Source organism: Balaenoptera ricei, chromosome 11 (genome assembly GCF_028023285.1).
Source record: "Balaenoptera ricei isolate mBalRic1 chromosome 11, mBalRic1.hap2, whole genome shotgun sequence".
In the NCBI taxonomy this organism is placed as follows: Eukaryota; Metazoa; Chordata; class Mammalia; order Artiodactyla; family Balaenopteridae; genus Balaenoptera; species Balaenoptera ricei.
The window spans coordinates 81,524,169-81,546,420 of NC_082649.1; the positions used below are offsets into that span (position 1 = coordinate 81,524,169).

Here is a 22,252-nt window from a genome sequence, read left to right on the forward strand (position 1 = left end):
GGTAGCTCTGGATGTGGTGTGGATTTGTATCTCACTGTTCCTGGTGTGCTGTCCCTGGCATTAGGGTTGTCCTGCATCGGTTCTTTCCCTTATACTGAGGGACTGGGTCTCTCAGTCAACCGAGAAGCCAGCAAACAACCCCAGTGTGTCTGCCTGGATGAGAAGGGGTGAAGACCTAGAAAGAATGAGATCCCCAGCTTTGCCGAGGCTGCTGAGAACCTGGACATCCAAATGGAGATGGGAGGACCACACGGAACTGGTAAGGATGCCAAGAGGAACCAAGAAGGAATAGGAAGGGGAGGGTTTAGGTCAGGGATGCACACAGAATCTGGCTAGAAGGAAGCTTCTCGATGGGGCTAGATGACGCTGGGGCTCAGAGGAAGCACCGGAGTGGGTGGGGTGTGGACCAGGACTGCCTGAGTTGTAGCAGATGCTTATACAGAAGGGTTAATAGATGGTCTAGGAGGACAGTCCCAGCAGAGTGGGCACAGTTGAGTATGTCTGCGTGATTCCTATTTCCAAGTGATCTGTATACATACAGATGTTTATATGAAATGTCTTACGGAGGATGTTGATCAACGAGTCCGTATTTCCAACCAGAGGACTGGCTGACAGCAGGTTAGAAGTAAGACAGAATTGAGAAGCCAAGAGAAAGGTCATATGCTAGAATCCATTACCAAGCTAAGCCAAGACTCTGATACTCTAAGGATTTTTGACAATCAGGTTTAACCATCACTCTGAGACTGGTGGGCAGAGTTCAGTTGTGAGACAGGAGACTATACTAATTATTATTCAAGGCATTTCCCTTGTGATTCTATAAAATATGAAAAAAACATCTAGAACACAAGCTCTTTTTTTTTTTTCAACAAGCTCTTCTTGATTCTACTCTCATTTTGACTTTGTTTAAGAAACATAAAGGCAGACCTCATCTGGAAAGTATGATATAAGAAAGGAGGCAATGCTCATGCCGCCCATGGTTCAGAACTGCCTTTGCCAGTTATAATGACAAGTGGAGTGAGTATTGCATGAACATCACACAATCAGAAAAGGCGAAGGGATTCCAGCCTGTACCCACTGTTCCACCGGTGGGGAAAAAAAAAAGAATGTTGCGTGCAAAGATACAGACTTAGGGATCAAAGTTTCAAATCTGCTCAGTGCAAGACCTGGAAAACCATGTGGGCTCGTCACATAGAAAAAAGACAGTAGCTGCAATCCACATATGTTTATTACTGCTTTCTACACTGTAGGCACTGAGCAAATATTTATGGGAATGAATGAATACACGAAAGCTATAGCCATCATAGAAGTGTACGATAAACCAAATGTCATGTTTTCCTAAAAGGTTTCAAGAAAGAACCACCTGGAATCTGACCCTCAGTGCTAATGCTGAACTGATTCGGCAGTTATTTAAATTCAAAGAGGGCACCCCAAGAGCACTCTTTCAGTTGGAGCAGAGCTATTAGAAATCACACCATGAGCGCTTACTGTGAGTGGGACCGTGAGCTGAAGGCTACTGGCTTCTCCTATTTAATCCCTACAGCAACCTTGTGGCTCAGGTACTATTAGGATTCCTCTTTACAAATAAGGAGACTGAGGATTAAAGAGGTGACCTCACTTGCCCAGGGTCACAGAGCCAGGAAGCAAGCAGAGTCAGTCTTCACATACAGCATGTGTTTCTCCAGAACCGCCATCTTCTTCCCTAAGTTATACTGAAGAGAGGGCCTGGTTAAGAAAACAGGCTGCTTACCTCTGCTTACCCGTGGTGATAACTGAAAACTAGGACTTTAAAGAAATGGCCCTTAAGACTATTTTAGAGACCTCTGTGACTCCTTAGTCTCCCAGGAAGAGGATGGTTACACAATCTATTTCTGACTTTAATGCTTTCTTCACAACCTCTTTAGCACCCTGGGAAGAAAGACGCTATGAAAAGTAAATATACCATCATGTACAATAACATAAATATAAATAAAGAGGCACATTTCTCTTTGCCCAAAGCCACACTCTGGTTTTCTCTTGGCCATTTTTCAAGGTCGATTCACCCTCTGCATTCAGCCTGATGCCACGTGGTGAACGATCATCTCTATTCACTGGTGAACGGCCCTTTGCGTGGTCATGAATGGAAGGTTATAGGTTGTAAATATTGGCCTGCCGATTCACCAAGGACTAAGCTCTCAAATCTCTGAGCTATAGGTCATCTCTGCATATTTTATATATATTTTTATTCAGTCCATGTATTTATTTTACAAATTCAGTGCTACGGAAGAGGAGACACGTCATGCTCACTGTCACACAGTAAAGAAGGAATAGACGTAGGCTTATGACTAGGAGGTCCTGTACCTAGCAAGGAACACTATTTGGTGCCCATTGCACTGGGGATTTGTGGCCAGATTCTGGCGTTCTGCCTGTTGCTTGGGAACCACAGCTAACCAGGCATCCTGATTCCTTCCACTCCAACTCAGTCATGCTCACATAGAGCTAGCAGGATGGGCTGGGGCTAGCCAAGGCAGGTGTAGATTCTGTGCCTCTGGCTTTGAGGAATTACCAACACCAATACGAACAAGCACGGGTTTAACCACCTCTTCTTCTAAGGTACCGGTTAAAAACAAATTCCATGGGCTGGCTGTGCATGGGATTCCACAGCTCACCACACGGGTGCCTGTCTTCACCTTGCTCTAAAATGTAGCTCTTCAAGGCACAGGTTTTGGAGTCAGACAGACCTACGTTGGAGTGCTATCTGCCATTTTACCACAGTGCCATTTGGAGCAAGTTACTCTCAGCTCAGATGTGTTCTCTGTAAAATGGGGAGAACAGCACTATGTATACGCAACAGGGCTGCCTTACAATTAGATGAGACAACGCATACAAAGCTCTTGGTGTTTTGGCCCGACAGTGTAAAAATCAATACACGTTCACTGTTCCTGCTACTACTACTTCTATTCAGTGGACTCTTTAAAAATCTCTCCTAACATGCAGTTTAAAAGGTGAGTATTTTTAAAAATATATGTTCACTCATGGAGTCTAAAATTAACATTCTAATACAGGCACCGCTGGGTGAATAAGGAACTTAGTCTGGCAAAATCTCCCTCTTGTGAATGGGTGAAGAGCTTTTCTTTCTAAAGGTCACAGAGAAATCCCCAGAGCAGACATAAATGTTGATGATTCCTTTTCTTCTGCAGTGCCCTTTTCACTCTCATAGGCTATTACTTATTAATATGGTCTCTTCTAACCACAGAAGACAGAAAGACAAGAAAAAGAAAGGCACCATATCTGAAAGCCACATCTCTTTTTTACTCCGTCATTTCCTGCTCACGATTATTATCTCAAACGTTCCTTGTGTTTCTCGTTTGTTTTTTTGTTATGTTATTTCTTTCAATGTCCTGAAGCACAGAATCCACATCAGTGATAACCATTACCAAACACATATTCACTCACTTCCCTGCTCGGTTCAGCTCAGCTGTGGGAGTGCTAAGAGTCCTTTGTCAGAAAGCATATCTGCTCATTGGAGATGTGAACATGTTTAGGGAAATTTTTATAGGGCTTCTCACAATACAAGAATGGCTCTGAACAGGGGCATCAGGGATCCAAAATGACCGAGGAGGAAGGAGAGAAAGCTTGGCCGGGAAACAAGGGCTGTGACTTCAGGGCGTTAAGCCAGTGTTGACAGGCCTGCCTGATGGCTGTTCATGTCCAGGACCACCATGGCACTTATTACCATGAAAAGGAGCTGAGAAAGCATGAGATTGGCAGGGAACACCAAGGAAGAAAGCGGATGTAGGAATCACAGTCGTCGCAGCTGGATGGGGCATCGGGCCATCCTTCCAGCCCCATTGCCCCCCAGTACCCCCAGCTTTTGCAGTCCTACAAAGGTCTAAGACTGTGGGAGAAAGGGAACTAAGATTCACACGTCAACTCTTGGAGCACACTTGAAGGCTCCTGTCAATACTATATCCAAGTAGGCAGCCTTGCATACGCCTCGCAAGGGAGATGGCAGGGCCAGGAACAGACGGGGAGGCAGTGAGAGATGCTCATGACCGCCACCTCCCATCACCCCCCAAGAATTATGAGGTACCAGGCTCTCCAGCCATACAGCCTGCAGCCTCGTAGTATAACAACTTCTTATTAGAGGTGGGAAATACATTTTAACATGAAATACAGTAGCCTATGAAATTAGCTATGGAACTTGCGAAACCCAAATTGGGGTTCTTCTTATTCTGCAGAAGTGTAAATATTACAGTTTTTCTCTCCATCAAGATAGAAACAAAAACCAAGAAAATTCGCAGAAGCCATACGTGGTGATTTCTAGAGCGGACACATCCAATGGTGCCCTCAGGGATTTGAGGTATATTATGTCATCAGGCTCTGTTACCACTCACATGCCCTCCGATTCCCCATTCCCAAGCACAGTGCCTATTTTTTAAGGCTTCTTTTCCCTTTCAAGGTTAGATGTGATGATTCTTTGTAACCCAACTTCAGCAAAATCACGATATTGGCATTTTTCAGGAAAGAGGTGAAGATGGTACCAGGACCCACACTCTGTGCTAGGCACAGAAGTATTTATGAAGGCAGACTGGAAGATGGGAAGGGTAATGGGTGAGGTTTTTATTCCAGCATCCTTTATTCTCAGCTGTTTCAAAGGTGGGTGCAGAAGAGTCTGAGTGAGTGAGTAATGGAAAAGTTATGGCTGGTGGGAACAGGGACCCCACGTTTCTTGGCGCTCTGAAGGTGGATTGCAACTAAGGGCCCAGGCTGGAGGATTCCAGGCTACCTGGAGATGTCATTCTGCTAGAAGATGATAGCACTTGGGTAGACCCACTCATGACTTGGGCTACTGTCCCAGCCAGCTAGGGACAGACCTGGGAAGCTAAAGTCACCTTTGGGAATGCTTCTGTAAAAAAGCAATGCAGGCAGGCTGTCTTTGGACTTTCATGCACCCAACCAAGGTCCAGCCCTTGAGCTTCTTCTTCCTCCCAAAGAGCTTTCAGTCATTTAAAAGACACTAGGGCAGAGTTCATTTAATTGCCTCTTCCAGTCTTGCTTTCTCTGCCTGTCTGGCCATTCCTGCATCAGTTTCGTGTGAAAGGAACATCTTTGTCTGCCAAGTATGTCAAATATCTTACACTGAAAAATTTACAACTTTTGGGGGAAAGTTGTTCATGCAATGAATGTGCTTTTGGGTGGATATGAATGCCACCCCAGAATGGAAATATGCATACCTATCTGAGTCTGTAATCAGAGAAATATACCTCAGTGAGAGGGAAAAAGGTCATCTTAACCGTTATTGAATGAGATGTTCATCCTCCAACTTTGCAATGCTCTACTGGTACTTCAGATAAGACCAAGTTACTATCAATATGTGCTAGTCAAGTCCTTTGTGGCTTTCCTTGTCTCCTCCTCCTGCTTACCTTTTACTAAAGAAAAGGCTCAAAAGTACCACTATGAAAGGATGCGATGAGAAGAAATAAAACCCAACGAAAATGTAAGTGGTTTACAACGGGGAAGACTGGGCATACAAGTGGCTAAAATCATGGTTGATGGCTTTCTGTGAAATTTAAATGATTCCTGCACTACTCTGAGGTTTATTCTAATGAAAATCCAAGGGTTGAGGCAGAAGCACGTGGTAGTTATGAATTCAGTTTTGGAAATCAATCAGACCTGGTTTGACCACTGCTATCTATTCCTTTGTGATCTTATGCAAGATGCTTAACCAGGTATGAGATGATGGTGAATAAGCATCTTAAACCTAACATGTCTAAAATGGACGTCCTGATCTTCCTATTATCTTCATTTCAATCAATGGAAGCTATCCATCCACCTGTCCACTGCACAAAATTTGGAGTCATTCCAACTCCTTTCTCTCTCTTGTATCCCATATCTAAACTTGGAGCGAATCCTTTGGCATTATCTTAAAAATATGTCAGAATCCTACTTGGGACTTCCCTGATGATCCAGTGGTTGGACTCTGCACTCCCAGTGCAGGGGGCCTGGGTTCAATCCCTGGTCAGGGAACTAGATCTCACATGCATGCCGTAACTAAGAGTTCGCATGCCGCAACTAAGGAGCCCACGTGCCACAACGAATCCGCCACTAATACTTGGCGCAGCCTAAATAAATAAATATTTTAAAAAACCAAAAGAATCCAAAAAAAAAAGAATCCTACCACTTCTCATCACTTCCACTGAGCACTCTCGTCTGAGTTACTCCAACGGCTTCTAATGTTCTCCCTGTTTCTATCTTTGGTCCTCCTATAGCTTCCCCTAAATTCAGAAGCCAGACTCATTCTTTTAAAACAAATCCACGTTCTTACTCAACTCTCCCTCCCCCGCAATGGCTTCCTACCTCACTAAGTGTAAGCAAAAATGCCTCCAATGGTCCTTTTCTCTCCCTCTCCCACGATCAACTTCCATGTTCCCTTCCATCAATTTCATCTCTAATTTCACACCCTACCATCCACACCCCCTCTATTCCAGCCACCTTGGCCTGGCGACTGCCAAGATATGCCTGGCATACTCCCGTCTCCAGGTGTTCACCTGAAATACTCTTCTCCTGGGTATCCACATAGCTTACTTTTGTATTTTCTCGGATCTCTGCTCAAATGCCACCTTTTATTGGAGACTTGCCTGACCTTAAAATTACAGTTCCCACCTTCTCTTCCATGCTATTTTCTCTCTTCTTTAATTATTTTTATCCATGGCAGCACTCACTTTCTTTCACGATACATATTTAAACTTTTGTTTTATTTGTGATTTATAGGTTATCTCCCCCTCCCCACTAGAATGTAAGCTTGATGAGTTCAAGGATTTTTGTCTGTTTTGTTCACTGCTATCTCCCCAGTGCTCAGAGCAGTGCCTAGTTTATAGAAAACACTTGAATACTTAGGGAACACACAAACGCATGCGTGAATGAATAGTATCTAATAGAGCCTAGAGCCACTTATCTCACAAGAATTTTTAAGGATGAAGCAAACATTCTACACAATGCTCAGTTCATTGGTAGGGTCCAAATAAATAACTCGTGCTCTCTCCTATCGCCTGTGTCTATTCAATCTAAAACTGGCTAAGCACTCTTGTGGTTCAATATTTAATTCATAGTTACAGAACTGAACACTGCACAGGAGACATCTAAGAGGAAGGTTATCTGAGAATATGATGTAAGATAACGGACAGCAAGGGTTAGAAGCTGGGAACTCAGAAGACCACACTGTCCTGCACAGGCAAGCCTAACACTGAAAGCTCGGCTAACAGCCACTGAGACCACCATGTACTCTTAGGGTCACAACATGTTGTTTCTCCTTCCCAAAGATGTCACCTTAGATTGACTCTTTTGCCAGATGGAAAAAATGTAGACATACAGACTGAAAATAGACTACAAACAAATATAATGGACCAGAATGGGTTCTCTCTAGGCCAGATATTGTCTATCTCCATTCTGGCTGGAAACATCTAAAAGCAAAGCAAAGCAAAGCAAAACAAAACAAACTAAAGACTTATACCATCTGTTCCAAAATAATGTGTCTAAGTTTGAGCCTGATTTTTTTTAAGTTCCCTTTCATTTAGAAAAATGCTCTCAGAGTACAGGGTATTCAGGATTACAAAACCAACATCAAGCCTGAGACTTTGTAACTGTAGATGGAATTCGATATCCTGTACACTCTCTACAAGCTGGCCACCACAAGCCTCCCTACTAAGTGAGGTGGTTATTACCCAAATAATAGGATTAGGCCACATTCAGAAATATCTAGTTTTCTTAGTTCAGCAGATCTTTCCTTACAGATGTACTAATTCACATTGTCCTAACGTGCTATAAATGTGCAGGGGAAAACCAACCCTTTTCAGAGCTCTGGTCTGAGAGTGTTGGGTGACCAAGCCCAATTTCTGAGTTCCTTTGAAAACCATTCAAAGTCAAGTGAAGTGTTAAAAGGGCCTATTCAAAAATTCAGACCCCAAAGACTCAGTTTCAATGGCTTTTAAAAAGCAGAGGAGAGCTAAACTGGTTTCCACTAGGGCAAGAGCCTATTTTTGGATGTGTCACAAATCAAAATCAGTATTTCTAGAAGTTTTGAAAGCCCTTCCAGAGAGGGAGTGGGAAAGCATGAAGCTTGAGAGTCAGTCGGGTCTGGATCCAAGAATTACTGATTGTAGGATGCTGGGACACTTGCTTAGCCTGCGTGGAGCTCAGTTTTCCTCCCTGCATAATGGACACAATAGGGACCATTTTGTAAGGATTATATGAGGATTTGCAATAATGCTTACAAGGCACCAGGCCCAAAGCTTGGCTCACAGAAGATGATCCGTAAATGTGGGCCTTTTGTTATTCCTTCTCCACTTCTGGTCAAACCATCTGGCCTACCGCAGACAGGCACTTTTATTATGTGCCACATCAAGACATGTAAGACCACTGGTCAACAGTTGGTGACTGGGATGTGGAGAAACCCATTCATTCAGAGAAGTAAGATTTCATTAGTGGCTGTATCGTCTCATAGCCCAGAATAACTGGTAAGGTTATAATTAAGTAAAAGGCAAAACTCCGTTTCTAATTTGAAAGAGCTTTTGACATAGTTAGTCCATTGGTAATTTAAGGTTCCAATTACTTCTGGAAGGTAGCACTCATTTGTCTTATGGAGAACCAAGGTCTCTTCTACATTGAGCTCCAACGTGTATGTCTTTCTTTTTATAAGAATTTCCGGTCTTTCATCCAATAAAGTTTAAACATTGTGGGAAGAATCCAATATTTCATTAGAGTTTAGTTCCTACCATAAAACTTCTGAGGTTGATGACAGTGTCTGGGCTCACTTTGCTTGCCTTTCCTCTACCAATAGATGTCTTCTCTGGTCTCAAAGATTTGGAGTCAATACTAGAGTTTATGGTCATCATTAGTGACCTTTTTGAAGAAGAAGAATTGAGATTGATTTTCCTTCTAGGGCCAGGAGATGGATCATCTAAGATGTTCTCTGTGCCACGGATCTTGGAGCTGCACCTGCCATTCTGATCATAAATATGTGTGTCTGTGTGGCATGAGGGTCTGAGGTTGGCAAATACATAGCAATTGCCATCTGCTAAAGCAGAAAAGATTTGAAAAGTGGAAAAGGAGAGGTATGAAGGGGTAGAATTTCAGAAACTTTCTTCCCCGGGAAGTTCATGTATTGAAAAGCCAGGTTAATGCCACATATCTGAAAAAGCTGATCAGGGCTTCCTCTGATAGATTAAAAAAAAACAACTGGTGGGAAAATAACTGTGAAAACCTGGTGATCTCTACAACATAATGATTTATCTTCCCTGAGAGGAGGAAGAGAACAATTTTAAAACCTCTAAGACTTCTCTGACTTAAAAAAAAAAAAAAGGAATTTGGTATCAAACAAATTTGGGAAATGCTGTAGACTATACCTACTTAATGCCTATGAGAATATGGAAAGGAAAGTTCTGCTGTAAGACACTCATTGAACCACGAGGGAGAGATGATATTGCCCCCAGAGGACATTTGCCAATGTCGGAAGACATTTTTGGTTATCACAACCAAGAGGATATGCTACTGGCATTCTAGTGGGTAGAAGCTAAGGATGCTGCCAAACATCCTAGGATGCCCAGAACAACACCCCACAACAAAGAAGTATCTGGTCCCAAATGTCAGTAGTGCCGAGGCTGGGAAACCCTGTTTCAGACCTATTCACAAGTCATGGAACACTTTCTGTACCACACTCTCAGTCTCTAGTAAGAAACTGGTCTCCTGCTTCCCAGATAAAATGCTCACTAGGATTAATTATGTTTTTATAAAAGTACTCCCCCCAAAAAACTCCTAAATATTCAACTCTGAAACCAATTCCTAGATATAGCTAGAGTATTACACATGTGCAAATTCTACCATGAATGAGGGAAGTGCTGTTTGATTGAAACATAAAAGGCAAAGGAATCTATCGATATCTACCTATCTATCATCTCTATACTATCAGTGCTATCAGTTCATGCAATCCAAAAGTATGAACATGTTGGAATAACGCTTGTTTTCGTAGAAATTCCCATCCTCATTTATGCCTTTCTATCCAAAGTTAGTGACCCCTGCCAAAGTTACCATGCGGAATGTCTATGGACCACACCGGGCACACCTGTACACATCAACAACTTTCCCTCCCGGCTCCAAAAAAGACTGAATGACACTGCTTGTTGGTTTGCAAATTCATAGTCTGGTGAGACAACTTTGAAACCTCCTATTTTCAGTTCATTCTTGAAAATCTTTGACCTTGCTGGGTTCCTAGGATTCCACATACTACTTGACGGAAAATTTGACTCTCCAGAGAGAATTGTTTTCTGATAGCTAACCAGAGTCACTCCACAGGGCTTGCAACTGTGACTTCAGCCTTGACTTTTGATCATGAGTCCTCCCTCTCCTATTGGGACCATGCTGTGCACTGTAGGATGCTTGGAACATCCCTGGCTTCTCTTCATTAGATGCCAAGAATACCCGCCCCCCCCAAACCCATTTATGACAACCAACGATGTCTCCAGACATTACCCAATGTCCACTGGGGGATAAAAATCACCCCCGATTGAGAACCACTGAATAATCCCAAGGTTTTCAGAAAGTCCTTCAACAAGCTCTCAAAACTGAATTGATTTTAATTCATTTGGTGGGGGGCAGGGCACACAGAGCTTTTTTTTGGATGGGGGGGGGTGGTAAAGGGTCCACTGAACATCAGTTTAACAAGGTCAAGATCCAAGGCTAAAAGGGTTAGGAATCCATGGTCTTAGAGAACGTGACATGTACAACGTAAAATCAATTCCCAGGCACAGCAATGAAGACCTCAACTACAGTGAAACAAACAGGCTCTTCTGGACGGCACTTCCTCCCTGACATCACAGTTGTGACCTGCCACTGCTAAGGGGTTCCCAGACACTTCACAGCTGATTAAGAGACAACCAAGGAGAAGGAAATCATGATTTCACTAAGAAAGGGCCAACTGCAATGCAGGAATAGGTGAGTTGGTTGGGCGAGGGCTTTTTATGAAGCACAAGGAAAACAGACAGCACATATTTGTGGAAAAGTTCTTTAGTTTTCAAAGGATTCTGGGCTTTGACTGGGGAGCAATGGATTAAAAAAGGGGAGTCTGCATTTGGCCAAGTATTTACTGGAATTTACTAACAAGACCGGCAATGAAAGTCTGGATTTCCCTGGGAAAAGGGGAGTAAAAAAACACACCATTTCCAGAGGCCCTTTCATTTTAGCTGCCTGGGTGGGAGGGGCGGAGGGAGGTAGGGGGTAGGAGGAAGAAGAAGTTCATGAGAAAAAAGCCAATGAAAAACTAGCAAAGATGCTGTTTACGCAGAGCTCGGACTAGAGCACCCACTTTTATTATGATGTTACGGTGCAAATCTGAGATTAAAAACAGCTTCCTAAAATGTGTCAGAATTTTTCAAGCCCTGAAATGAATCCAGACCTACTCTCTGCTTCCTTGTGAAGTAAAATACACACTCTGAACATATTTACGTTTCTTTAAGAATTAAAAAAAAAAATAACTTATTTTGAAAAATTTCGAACAAAGAAAAATTGTAAGAACATCACAAAGAACTCCCTCTCCCCCTTATTCAGATTCCCCAACTGTCAACATTTCACCACATTTGCTCCCTCCTTCGTCCTCCCTAAATATATACATATATGCCATTATTATTTTGTCTTTTCCTGAAAAATTTGCAGACATAATGTTCCATCATCTCTCAAACTCTAATTTCCCCAAATCAAGGACACTTTCCTACATAACTACCATACAACTCTCCAAGTCAGGAAATCACTATTGATACACCACCAGCATCCAAACCTATGTGTTTCTTTTTATGATTCCCTCCTGCAAGTTAGCTCTTTATTTCCATAGTTTAGGCCAGTGCAATAAGGATATCAGCTTCTGAGTAGTTCATTCATTCACTCATTCATTCATTCATTTCAATATTGTTGATAGTATGCCTACTGTGTGTAAGGCACCAAGCTTGGACAGTGGGCGTCTACAGCCCAAAGGAAATTAAAGTTTGGGGCAATTCAGTAAATGATTCGGTTAAAAGGATTTTCACTTGAAATGTGGTGGCTATGTCTACATTTCTTCCTTTGTTCTAGTTAGAAAAAGGGAGCAAAACCACGTTTTGTTTCGTTTTTTTAAATGTCATCTCTTCCCTCACTTCATCTTACACACCTCCCAAACCATAACCACATCTTAACATGCACTTGCCACATGGATGGAGGAATACATCAGTATTTGGGCGAACGAGGGGCAAAGAACGAGGTGAATGCAAGGGCAGAATTCACAGTGGTTGACTGTCCTACCAATGGGAAGGAATAAGCTTTAGCACTGCCAGAAGAGTTCAACTCCTGTAGCTTAGTTTTAGCTCAAGAAAGAGTATGGAAGATAACTCAATGCATTTAATGTGTTTTATTTCAAGCAGACAGTTATTAGTGTGAGATCACTTTTTAATTTCATCATTTTTCATAATTCACTTGTAGTGCGACAGCATATCCCATTCTACAATAAACCTAATCACCACAAACATCTACAAATCCCCTAACTGGCTTGACCAAAATCTAATTTCTCATCCTGATTACCTATATATCTACTGAACAAAGAAAACACTTAGATTTATTACCTCCAGTTATTCTATTTCTCTTTGTATATTAAAATGTCAGAAATATCACTTAATGTGTGCTTAATAAATACTTGATGCTTTTTTTCCCTCCAAGTCTTCTAGAAAGCCCCAATCTTGCTCTTTACCTGGTTTAATTTTAAGAAAAACAATGTTCTCATATTCATCCCTTTAGAGCTCTGAGCAAAATCTGTAAATGGCTCAATAATTCCAGAATGTTTCAAGCAGTTACAATCTGGAAAAACAGAAAATCTTAAATTGTAGACATCCTCTTTCCACAGCTTTTCACCACTTCACCAACTAAACAGCAAGATGAGGGGATTATATCTTGGTTACCAAGCTCAGAACCTGGTTCAGCCACAGTTTGACCTAGAACCAACTAGCTAACTTATCTGATGGTGCTAAGCTCATCAAGTAGAAGAGATTAAATTTGATAATGTGAGTGAATTGCTTTGCATAATTTCTAGCAGAAAGTAAATGCTCCAAAATGTGATTGTTATAATAAAAAGTCAAAGCTGTCACAATAATTATGGGAGGAAATGCACTGTACAAAACTGAAGGGAAACAGCTCTTTTGCAGATAACTGAAGCAATCCATTCATCTACTTTCTGAGATACTTCAGAAAAAGGTGGTTTAGAGAGAGTTATTTGACTTATTTCCCATTTTAGTACATAGACAACCTAAGAGTGAGGATAATAAATGAAAAAGGGCTTCTAAAAACAGACCACCTGAACGGTTTATAGTTTAATTCAGATGTCATCCTAAAGGGGCAAAAAAAAGCCCACAACTCTATCTGGTCGCTAGAAAAGAGAACTGATGACATCATCAGCCAATTTGCAGCCAATGTCGTTACATACATTTTAATTTCTGGGTGCATCAGTACAGGGTATGAACATGAAACAAACCATAATGGTTTTCTTAACACTGGGGAGGCAAAGTTAAATGACAGCGGTTATAGCGATGGAGGAGACACAGCCTCAGCTCTGATTCTTCTGAAGTGTCTTTGAGACAGCTCCATAAACCTATCTACTCAACCTTTACCTACAGGGCTCAGGGAATATGAAAGTTGCCTTCTTGAAACTTCTCCTTCAAAGAGGGAATGGTCTCTTGGAATTCAAGCTTCTACAAGGCGGCTATCTGGCGTTGTCCATTTTTGCCCTCTCCTAAAAAGCATCATTACACCTTGCCCTTTTAACCCATAGAACACATAAACATTCTTTCTCCTTAACTGAACTTACTGCCAGGATGAACTTGAACACTGAGATGCAAAAGAGGAGAGTTTGTTTTAACAGCTGCTTTTATGTGGAGGCCCTGGAGTTACTACTCTAAAGACAGCTGGTTCTAAAAGCCTCTTTTTTTTTTTTTTTTTTTTTTTAGGTTTGACCACTGTATTTTTTTTTTTAACATCTTTATTGGAGTATAATTGCTTTACATTGTTGTGTTAGTTTCTGCTTTATAACAAAGTGAATCAGCTATACGTTTACATATATCTCCATATCCCCTCCCTCTTGCGGCTCCCTCACACCCTCCTTATCCCACCCCTCTAGGTGGTCACAAAGCACCGAGCTGATCTCCCTGTGCTACTTCTTCAATGCCCAGCTGTCAGGGAACACCCACGGAAGTGTTCCCAAACAATGGTGCAAAACAGAAGAATGACAAGAGGATGGTACTTATTAGATGCAAGGGCATCCTACACAGGGACCCATTACATGCTGACATAGGGCTTTTCTCCCCAATTTATTTTTATAAGTTTCCTGATCCCTTGGCTAGTTGAATATTAATTGCTAATTGCCTGAGGTTGCCCTGTCTAATATGGTAGCCACCAGGCACAGGTGGCTGTTTATATTTAGAGTAATTAAGTTAAATACAATTTAAAATGCAGTATCCCTATTGTACTTGGCCACATAATAAGTGCTTAATATTAGCCACATGTGGCTAGTGGCTTCCATATTGGAAAGCAAAGATAGAGAACATTTCCTACATTGTGGAAAGTTATTGGACTGCTTTGGCCAAGGCATAACCTCATTCTAATAAGAGAAAGGGGATGCAGGCCTGGCTAAGAATGGTGGCTTTGTAGGTTCAGCCTATATTGATTCTTTTCCATACTACTTCCTGTACACTCTTTTCTTGGCTGCCAATTTTCTATTTTATAAATTTCTGGAAAGGGATGTTGCAGTGATTAAAACAATCCATGAAAATGAACAACAGCAAGAAGCAAAGATGGTGATGTGGCAATCCACACATTCCAGATCTTTTTATTGGTACCTATTAAATAACGAAGGGGGAAATGTACTCTCAGCCACAACTGCCCACGCTGGTGTGGAGGCTGAGGACCCCAGACGGGAGAGGCAGAAAGCCAGGCCCTCCACTTATCCGGGCTCTCAGACCCCTGAACTCATGTTTGGGTTCTAATGTAAAGGTGAACAGAAGCATATTTCCTGACAGGAGGTTTTGAAATGTTCCATGCCATCAGCGAGAGAGCATTTATCACTGAAAATTATTGAGCAACTGTACATTTAAAAGGAAAGACAAGATCAATAATTTATATCAGTTGAACAAAGATCGTTAGCAACATGAAGAGATATATATATATATATCCTAATAGCAATTTGTATTTTTATGGTTGTAGTGAGGCTTCCAGGAAAAAACTGTCAGTTCTATATGTGTTCAAATTTTCTGTTTCCCCACTAGAATGAATAGCTCTGACTGTTCACTGCTGTATCCTTAGCATCCAGAACAGACTAGCCCCACAGTAGGCCCATAAAAAGTATTAGCTGAAAAATGAATGACTTTTTTTTTTAAAAGGAACAACCCAGAGTCTTCTACGCCCTCCTCATAAATCTTCCTCAACTGCCTTTAATAATCAGGATTCCCTCCCAGCCAATTAGATTTGGACTCAGCCTCTACCTCCCACTCCACATTCCAAAGTTTCCATTCCTGTCCATTCCAGAAGGGCAACTCGCTGACCTGAGTCAGGAGGGAGGACCTTCACTCCTTCTCAGGGTCTAATGTCTCTCCTACCCTTGCCCCCATCCCCACCTTTGGACTTTTTAAGACTGTAAAAACAGAAATATGTCAAGCTATCATGAAATATCAGCTGTCAAAAAGCAGGAACAGAATCTCTGATAGGCATACAATCACTGTAAATACGGAGGAAAAAAAAAAGTTCAGCTAAGTTTTATCTCCAGTGAAACAGATGCAGGCCAGTGTTTTGCTTTTTTGGAGCACATGTGAGATGAGTGGTTTATAGAGTCTTAATCTACCCTGAGTTCAAATAAACTTTGTAATTTCATATGTCATAATGTTTTCATTAAAAAAAAAAACCTATCTTATTTTTTATACTCCATATTCATAGAGCCAAATAATGTTTTTCTTATTTATTTCTTAAAAGACACTAGAAGTATGTTTAAGATGTGTCTTCATTAGTAAAAGAAAAAAAAATCTTATATTTATAAAAAAATGCATACACATCTAATGTGATATTCCTTATAGCCCAAATTTTTATATCATCCTCCGAATCTGGCTATTATGATATTTTAAAAATAAAAAAGAGAGATGTTTTGCCATTCCCTAAACATAATCAGTTGTTTGAAGTGTTCATAGCTGCCGGTTATGGGAATTTACCAGTAAAAGTTATAAATTTACATTTTCTACTGCTGGAGTCAAAGGGGCAATGTCAGTATTAGCTAAATAACACTGAGTCTAGATGGAATGTGAGTTTTAGGCGTATCCTTTTATTGAATATAAGCAGGAGTTTAAAAAATTCATTCTGAACACGTGCTGTTTCTTTCTACCAAAACAAACAGGACATTGGGAGACACTGCTTTGGAAAAGATCCCTGGTGTTCTCCTTACTGGCTACAAGTAATAAATCCTTCCTTCTCCCAGGGGAGAAAAAAAAAAAAAAAGGTATACTGACATTGAAGTTGTATCGCTAAAGTAGATTATCACACAGTCAAATCGATTCATAAGAACGCCTCTCTCGACAGGGTAACATGGGGGCTAAATGTGACACAGATTTGCTTAACTTGGCTTGGTACATAGTAAATACTCAGTAAACGTTAGCTACGATCACCTGCTTTGGAGAAGTTATCTTATTCAGCACCTCATAAAAAAACCCTCAAATGCATATAGGGACTCCCTTATTTTGGTCCTTTCCTCCCCAGTTACCATAACACACTACAGTGCAAAATGGAGGCTCAGTAGGGGAATGTGGAACCAGCAGAGATCTGAGGTCATCTTTATGATTTATCATTTTTTGAAAAGTGCAGGTTCTCTTAAAACTTTCAAGTTACTGTTATGTTTTATTTTTCTTTAATAAGAAATGCTTCTGATATGTATTGCAGGTGAACAAATAACAAAATTGACAAATGTTGTAAGTCTTTTACAGTTATCTGAACACAAAGAATAAGGTATGATCAAACTGATGCACATTAGGTGAGCTTTTTCCTGTACCTGGCTCCTCTGACATATTCAGAACCATTTCTCCTAATCACTGGTTTTGTCTTCTGGCTATGCCTTAGCATTATCTACAAATTCAATAAATGGAGCATTCATATTTCATAGGTGAGACTCAATGAATCAGGACAACAGTATTAGAGAAGAAAAGAAACCCAACAAAATATTAGGCCTCGTATTTGTTTTTGTTTATATCACTAAGCATCATTTCCAATCCAGAAATATTTTTTAAAGTATCCCTTTAAAATACACATTTTGAACTATCCAATTACAGAAAGCTTGCCACTTGGCTCACTTAGATTTCGGAGAGGGATGGTACAGGTTGGAGGGGATTTACAAAATTAAAACGTGTCTTTTTAAAACCAAAAGAAACATACACATGCATTTCTAAGCACACAGCCTATTTGCCTTTACAGTCTGCTGATACACACTGATTTTTAAACATTGTATATAAAATTAAATAACATGGAAAAAATAAATATGCTTTATTATATAAACACATAGAAATCTGTACTGCTCAAAATATTCAGATAATACTAGGCTTGGCTGCTTAAAATGTATTCGGAAAGTATGGTAGTGATATTTACAATCTTTATTTTTGCTAGAGATAGATGTGGTGAGGTGATAAAATACTGATGTCAGACATTTTCTCTTCCTACCTACAGAAGCTGCAAACTTTAATATGAAAATGAGGTAGACACAAATTTATAAGTTGGCCAGGCAGAAACAAAAGCCCAGTTCCTTCGTGAGCTCATAAATTCTCATTATTTGGGTCGACAGGCATTATTCCAAAGCACCTAAAGCAAGGCTCAGAGAACACATTTAGGTTTTGGCATGAAAAACTCACACAAGCAATTTCTCCTAAGGAGAACCATGGTCTGTCTCCAAGGCAATCAGCAAGCAGATACATGAGGCAATGCAAAAAGGAAGGCTGGAGGACCATCTTGGATAGGTGACGTCACCTAGCAACCTTTTTGATTTTATCTTGAAGCAGCTTACTCTAGAATGCTACAGATTTTTTAACCCACTTCCCACTACAGTTTGACAGCTCTCTTTCCAATTTATCCCTCTAGTCACGGGATGTGTGCATGCAATAGGCAAATCAGTGTTAAGAACCTTATTTCAAAAATAAAACATTACCAAGCCAGAGTGCAAGGACACGTTCAAAAGAGGACAGAAAAGACGAAATCTGGGGAGGGTGTTTTCCACAATCACGATTCTAAATCTCTAGTGACTTGAGCCAGAATTAAGGGTCTTAAAATGGGTACCTGAAGCCTACATTCACAAAAGCTTCATTTTAGAGAGTCTGGACACCACGCTAACAGCCATTTGGAGTTTCTCTCCTAAATACTGCTCCTTAGTAACAACTGTTGAACTAGGCTATCTTCATTTTGACCTTGGAAAAGACCTACTCACACAGCAATAGTTGCTTCTCAAAACTATCTCCAGCTTGGGAGTACTTGGGGAAAGAAAGCAACAAGGCTGGAGGGGGACTAAAGGCTACCCTTGGTCTCTAATAAATCTAGTTCACTTTCTCTTGAAAGCAACATGTTAGCACCTCGAATACAGTTTTTGTTGTTGTTAATGTCACTCTCAGTTACAATGATGAAGCACCACAGAAGTGGCTTTATGGCTGTTAACACAATTCACTGAGGTATGCTTCAATCTAGAATTACTAAGAAATTGTACCAAAGCATCAATAAAAGTCAACATAAAAGTAAAATCCAATCCTACAGTAAGAATCTAAAAGGCTGCCCTCACACACATAATTTAAATAATATATTACAAATGGATCTATTTAAATAAAATGCTTTTGATTTAGTTGTTTTAAAAATCACAATAAAAAGCCTTGTAGAAGTGGCCTTGCTTCCAGGCTGCAGAGGCATTTGAATATATATTTGAATAATGATCACTTTACAAAGGAAGCATTAAAATCACATAGGCAGCAAAAATATTTTCAAAATCTGTGTATTTGCTCCTGTGCATTACAGAGCACTTAGAATCTCTCTCTTTTTCTCTGTGTGTTTCAGAAAACTATGTGCAGGCCCAAGAACAACAACTACAATAAGAAAAACTTAAAGTCTTCAGTTAACTAGCAGATCATATTTTAAAATTTAAGCACTTAAGCTCTTAAAATATCTGTGGGAGAGGGTGGTGATCCGGTGTAAAAAAGAATTAAGCTGTGTTTAGAAAGTGTTCAAGAAAGAGAATGCTGTGGAAACTAATGTATATATACTATATAATATATATTGTATATATATTATATACAATATATAGTGCATAATATTATATTATCATTATATTATATATACACACACACATACCCTCTGAGGGTTAGGAGATGTTTTTTGGTCAATATTAAAGAAACACAACTTTTTAGAGAGCTACTAGATTTTTTGATATATACTCCAGTGTGGTATTGGTGTTGGCTGAGTGAAAGGAGTGAAAATATAATGGGCTCAAGAGGGAAAATTTCATGAAAAATAATATGTAATAGGTGACTTAGGGAAGCTGGAATGTCAGAAGATGTTCTTGATATTCTAAGGTTATTTCTGATCTTTTTCAAAATGTTCATTTTGGGAGAGTGCCAGTATTGCAGACAAAATACTCTGGGTGAACAATACATCTGAAATGCCCTTGAATAAAATCCTTAGAGCCCAGCTGAATAGTACCAGTTGAGATAACGCTCTAAATTCTTCTAGATTTCTACTTAATACAAAGTACAGTAGTTATACAGCTAGTGTTCTACCTGCAGACACAATCTCTGACACTGAAACCCTTGACTCTTAGAAGTGTCAACAGGTATTAGCCATGTCAGGTCAGTTAATCTGCTCTTTAGTTGGTTTTAGGAATGGTTAAGACTTTTCCTCAGAACCCTATGGAATAAAAAAGTCTTTTGGATATGACTTTGTATAATATTAATTCAGCTTCAGTGCAATTAATGTATTCACAGGAATGTTTACTCTATTTACATGAAACAGCCCTAATGACTCCATACCTATGGCACAATTTAGCCACAGTATCGTTTTGACATAGCCTATCCTTCTGTTTGCCAAGAGCTGCCCCAGAAGTTTGCACAGTATTTACAGTGGCCAATCTGTCTCACAATGTCATTTAAAAGTAGATCGCAAAGGAAGCCTAGGACCAAAGAAAAAAATGGTCTCAAACAGGCTTTGTGTCTTGATAGAAGAGAGAACATTTCAGATGCCTTGAATGGCATCAGGTCACTGAGTCCACTTTTGGTCTTTTGAATTTTCCAAATGGTTTCAGTCGATTTTGTGGGCACAACCTTTTTGGTGTCTGTGTTGAGAGCTGTACCCGAGTCACAGAGAGGCAAGGTATAGTCTCTGAATCAAAAATTGCTTTGGCCTCAATAAGCAGGTATCTTCCCACCAAAGTCAAAACTACCAGCTTAGAAAAGGAAAGAATATCTGCTTTTGAGTTGTCTGCTTAAATCACTTTGGAGCTTAATAACGGCACGGAGTTATGTAGTTTCTTAAAAAAAAACACACACACACACACAAATATATATAGTCTAGTTATAGGAAAGGATGCTACTTCTGGGCGTTGGCAAAGGCCTGTATGAGGTACAAGTCACCTGTAAAGTCACTTTGGCAATCTCATAAAAAAAATTAATTCTGTTGTATGTCAATATGAAGAAAATAGCAGACTGTGTATAGCACAGTTTCAGGGATGCCCTTGTGAAGAGGATAATTATCTGTCTCAAAGGAGTGACCCAGAACACCTTGGAATTGGGCATGTTAGTTACGTATTTTGCTTAACAAACATGAATAGTTAGGGCCGTACCGAACTCCAAGGGCCAGTACTCCATGCAGCGTCTTGAGGACAAGCATGTGTGTTACATTGCTCTCGATCTGGAGGCTTGTCAAGAATTTCACAGCTCAGATCTAGAAACCGTTCCCCGCTGGGCCGCTGACAGACCACCAGTCTTGTCCGCAAGCCTCCACCGCACAGCTTAGTACACTGGAAGAAGAAAAAGGAAGGCAGTTATTTTGCCTGAACAGCCAGTGGCAAATTTTCTTTTCCCGTAAGAAAAACGTCTTAGCCAGACTCTATTACAGCATCAGGCAAGATAAGTCTGTAGGCAGAACGAAGCTGAGTTACCAAAAGTAATATACGCAGCAGACTGGAGCCCTCTACTTTCATGGTAGGTATTGTTTATTGAGCATTTGCTCTTCATCTGTACTAAGTGCTTATATATATATTATCTCATCAAGAGGAGAGTGTAATTATTTGCCCCATTTTATATATGGGGCAACTGAGCTTAAGAGAGTTTCACTTGATCAAAGTCAATTCAACAGCAGGTGTCTAGGATAAGACTACAGCCTTTTTTTGAGGTATTCAAAACCAAAAATCAAAGAAACAAATAAAAATCTAAAAACCACTCAGTACCAAATAAAGGAAATAATGACTTAGCTTGTTTTATTTTCTGGCAACCTCTAAGAAGTTGTCACCAACCTTTGTCTATTCTGTGACTCTAGTCTCCATAGACCTTTCTGACGTTCAAATATTTTATGTTATCTCTGAATCTGAGGATAATGATGGCTTTCCCCTAGGATGAGTAAACAGTGTGGTGGGAACATTGGATAAGGTTCTGACTGTTGGCTAGACCCACACTTCTGAGGCAGGAACAAGTTGTATTTCTTGGACAGTACCGCTGTGCTCACATCCAGGAACACTGACTGTTCCCCTGCTGTGTCAAGGCCAGATCTCCCACAGAATTTGGAATGATCTGGTCCGTGCTGACAGCCAGCATCCCAGCAAATGCGTGTACTCTCCTGGCTTCTATCCAATTACAGAAGCTGAAGCACAGGCCCCACGGGACAGAACTTTACGAGGAGTTTTGGGAAACCCACAGTATACACGTCTCCAAACCTGACTTCCCCTTCCGGCCTTTCAGCAAAGCCCTCCAGAATGACGTATTATCACCGAAAGTTAACAAACTCTCCGTTATGAGTGCCTATGACTACTAGGTTACGTGGATGAAAGCATGAAATGTGGACACGTGATTTCGTTTAGCCAGGGGTGTGGACAAACATGCCCGTCCATCTCATGTGTCTTTGTTCCCCTCTTGGCAGGGGTGGGGGGGGTCTCCACGATGTTAATCCTCGTGTGTTATTTTATAAATTTTAGAGTCAAGACAGAACAACTCAACAAACT

The 22,252-nt window shown here is 40.6% G+C and overlaps 1 protein-coding gene and 1 long non-coding RNA gene across 19 annotated transcripts in view; one reads left to right on the top strand and one right to left on the bottom strand.

Annotated features, from left to right (window-relative positions):
• Nucleotides 1-22,252, bottom strand: part of ADAMTS9 (ADAM metallopeptidase with thrombospondin type 1 motif 9) — a 170,737-nt gene that overhangs the window by 58,351 nt on the left and 90,134 nt on the right. For all 3 annotated transcript variants that reach the window (XM_059940130.1, XM_059940129.1, XM_059940131.1), the window contains one exon: nt 20,879-21,055. In XM_059940130.1, the coding sequence (XP_059796113.1) occupies nt 20,879-21,055 (177 nt within the window). The remainder of the gene's footprint in view (nt 1-20,878; nt 21,056-22,252) is intronic.
• The window catches only part of LOC132375131 (uncharacterized), a 39,379-nt gene that overhangs the window by 11,483 nt on the left and 5,644 nt on the right, over nt 1-22,252 (top strand). For 13 of the 16 annotated variants that reach the window (XR_009505913.1, XR_009505910.1, XR_009505921.1 and 10 more), the window contains 3 exons: nt 65-259; nt 8,918-9,089; nt 10,776-10,965. This is a non-coding gene — a long non-coding RNA (uncharacterized LOC132375131). Of the gene's footprint in view, nt 1-64; nt 260-8,917; nt 9,090-10,039; nt 10,178-10,775; nt 10,966-22,252 lie in introns of all 16 variants that reach the window. The other 3 variants (XR_009505912.1, XR_009505917.1, XR_009505916.1) reach the window with 3 other exon arrangements.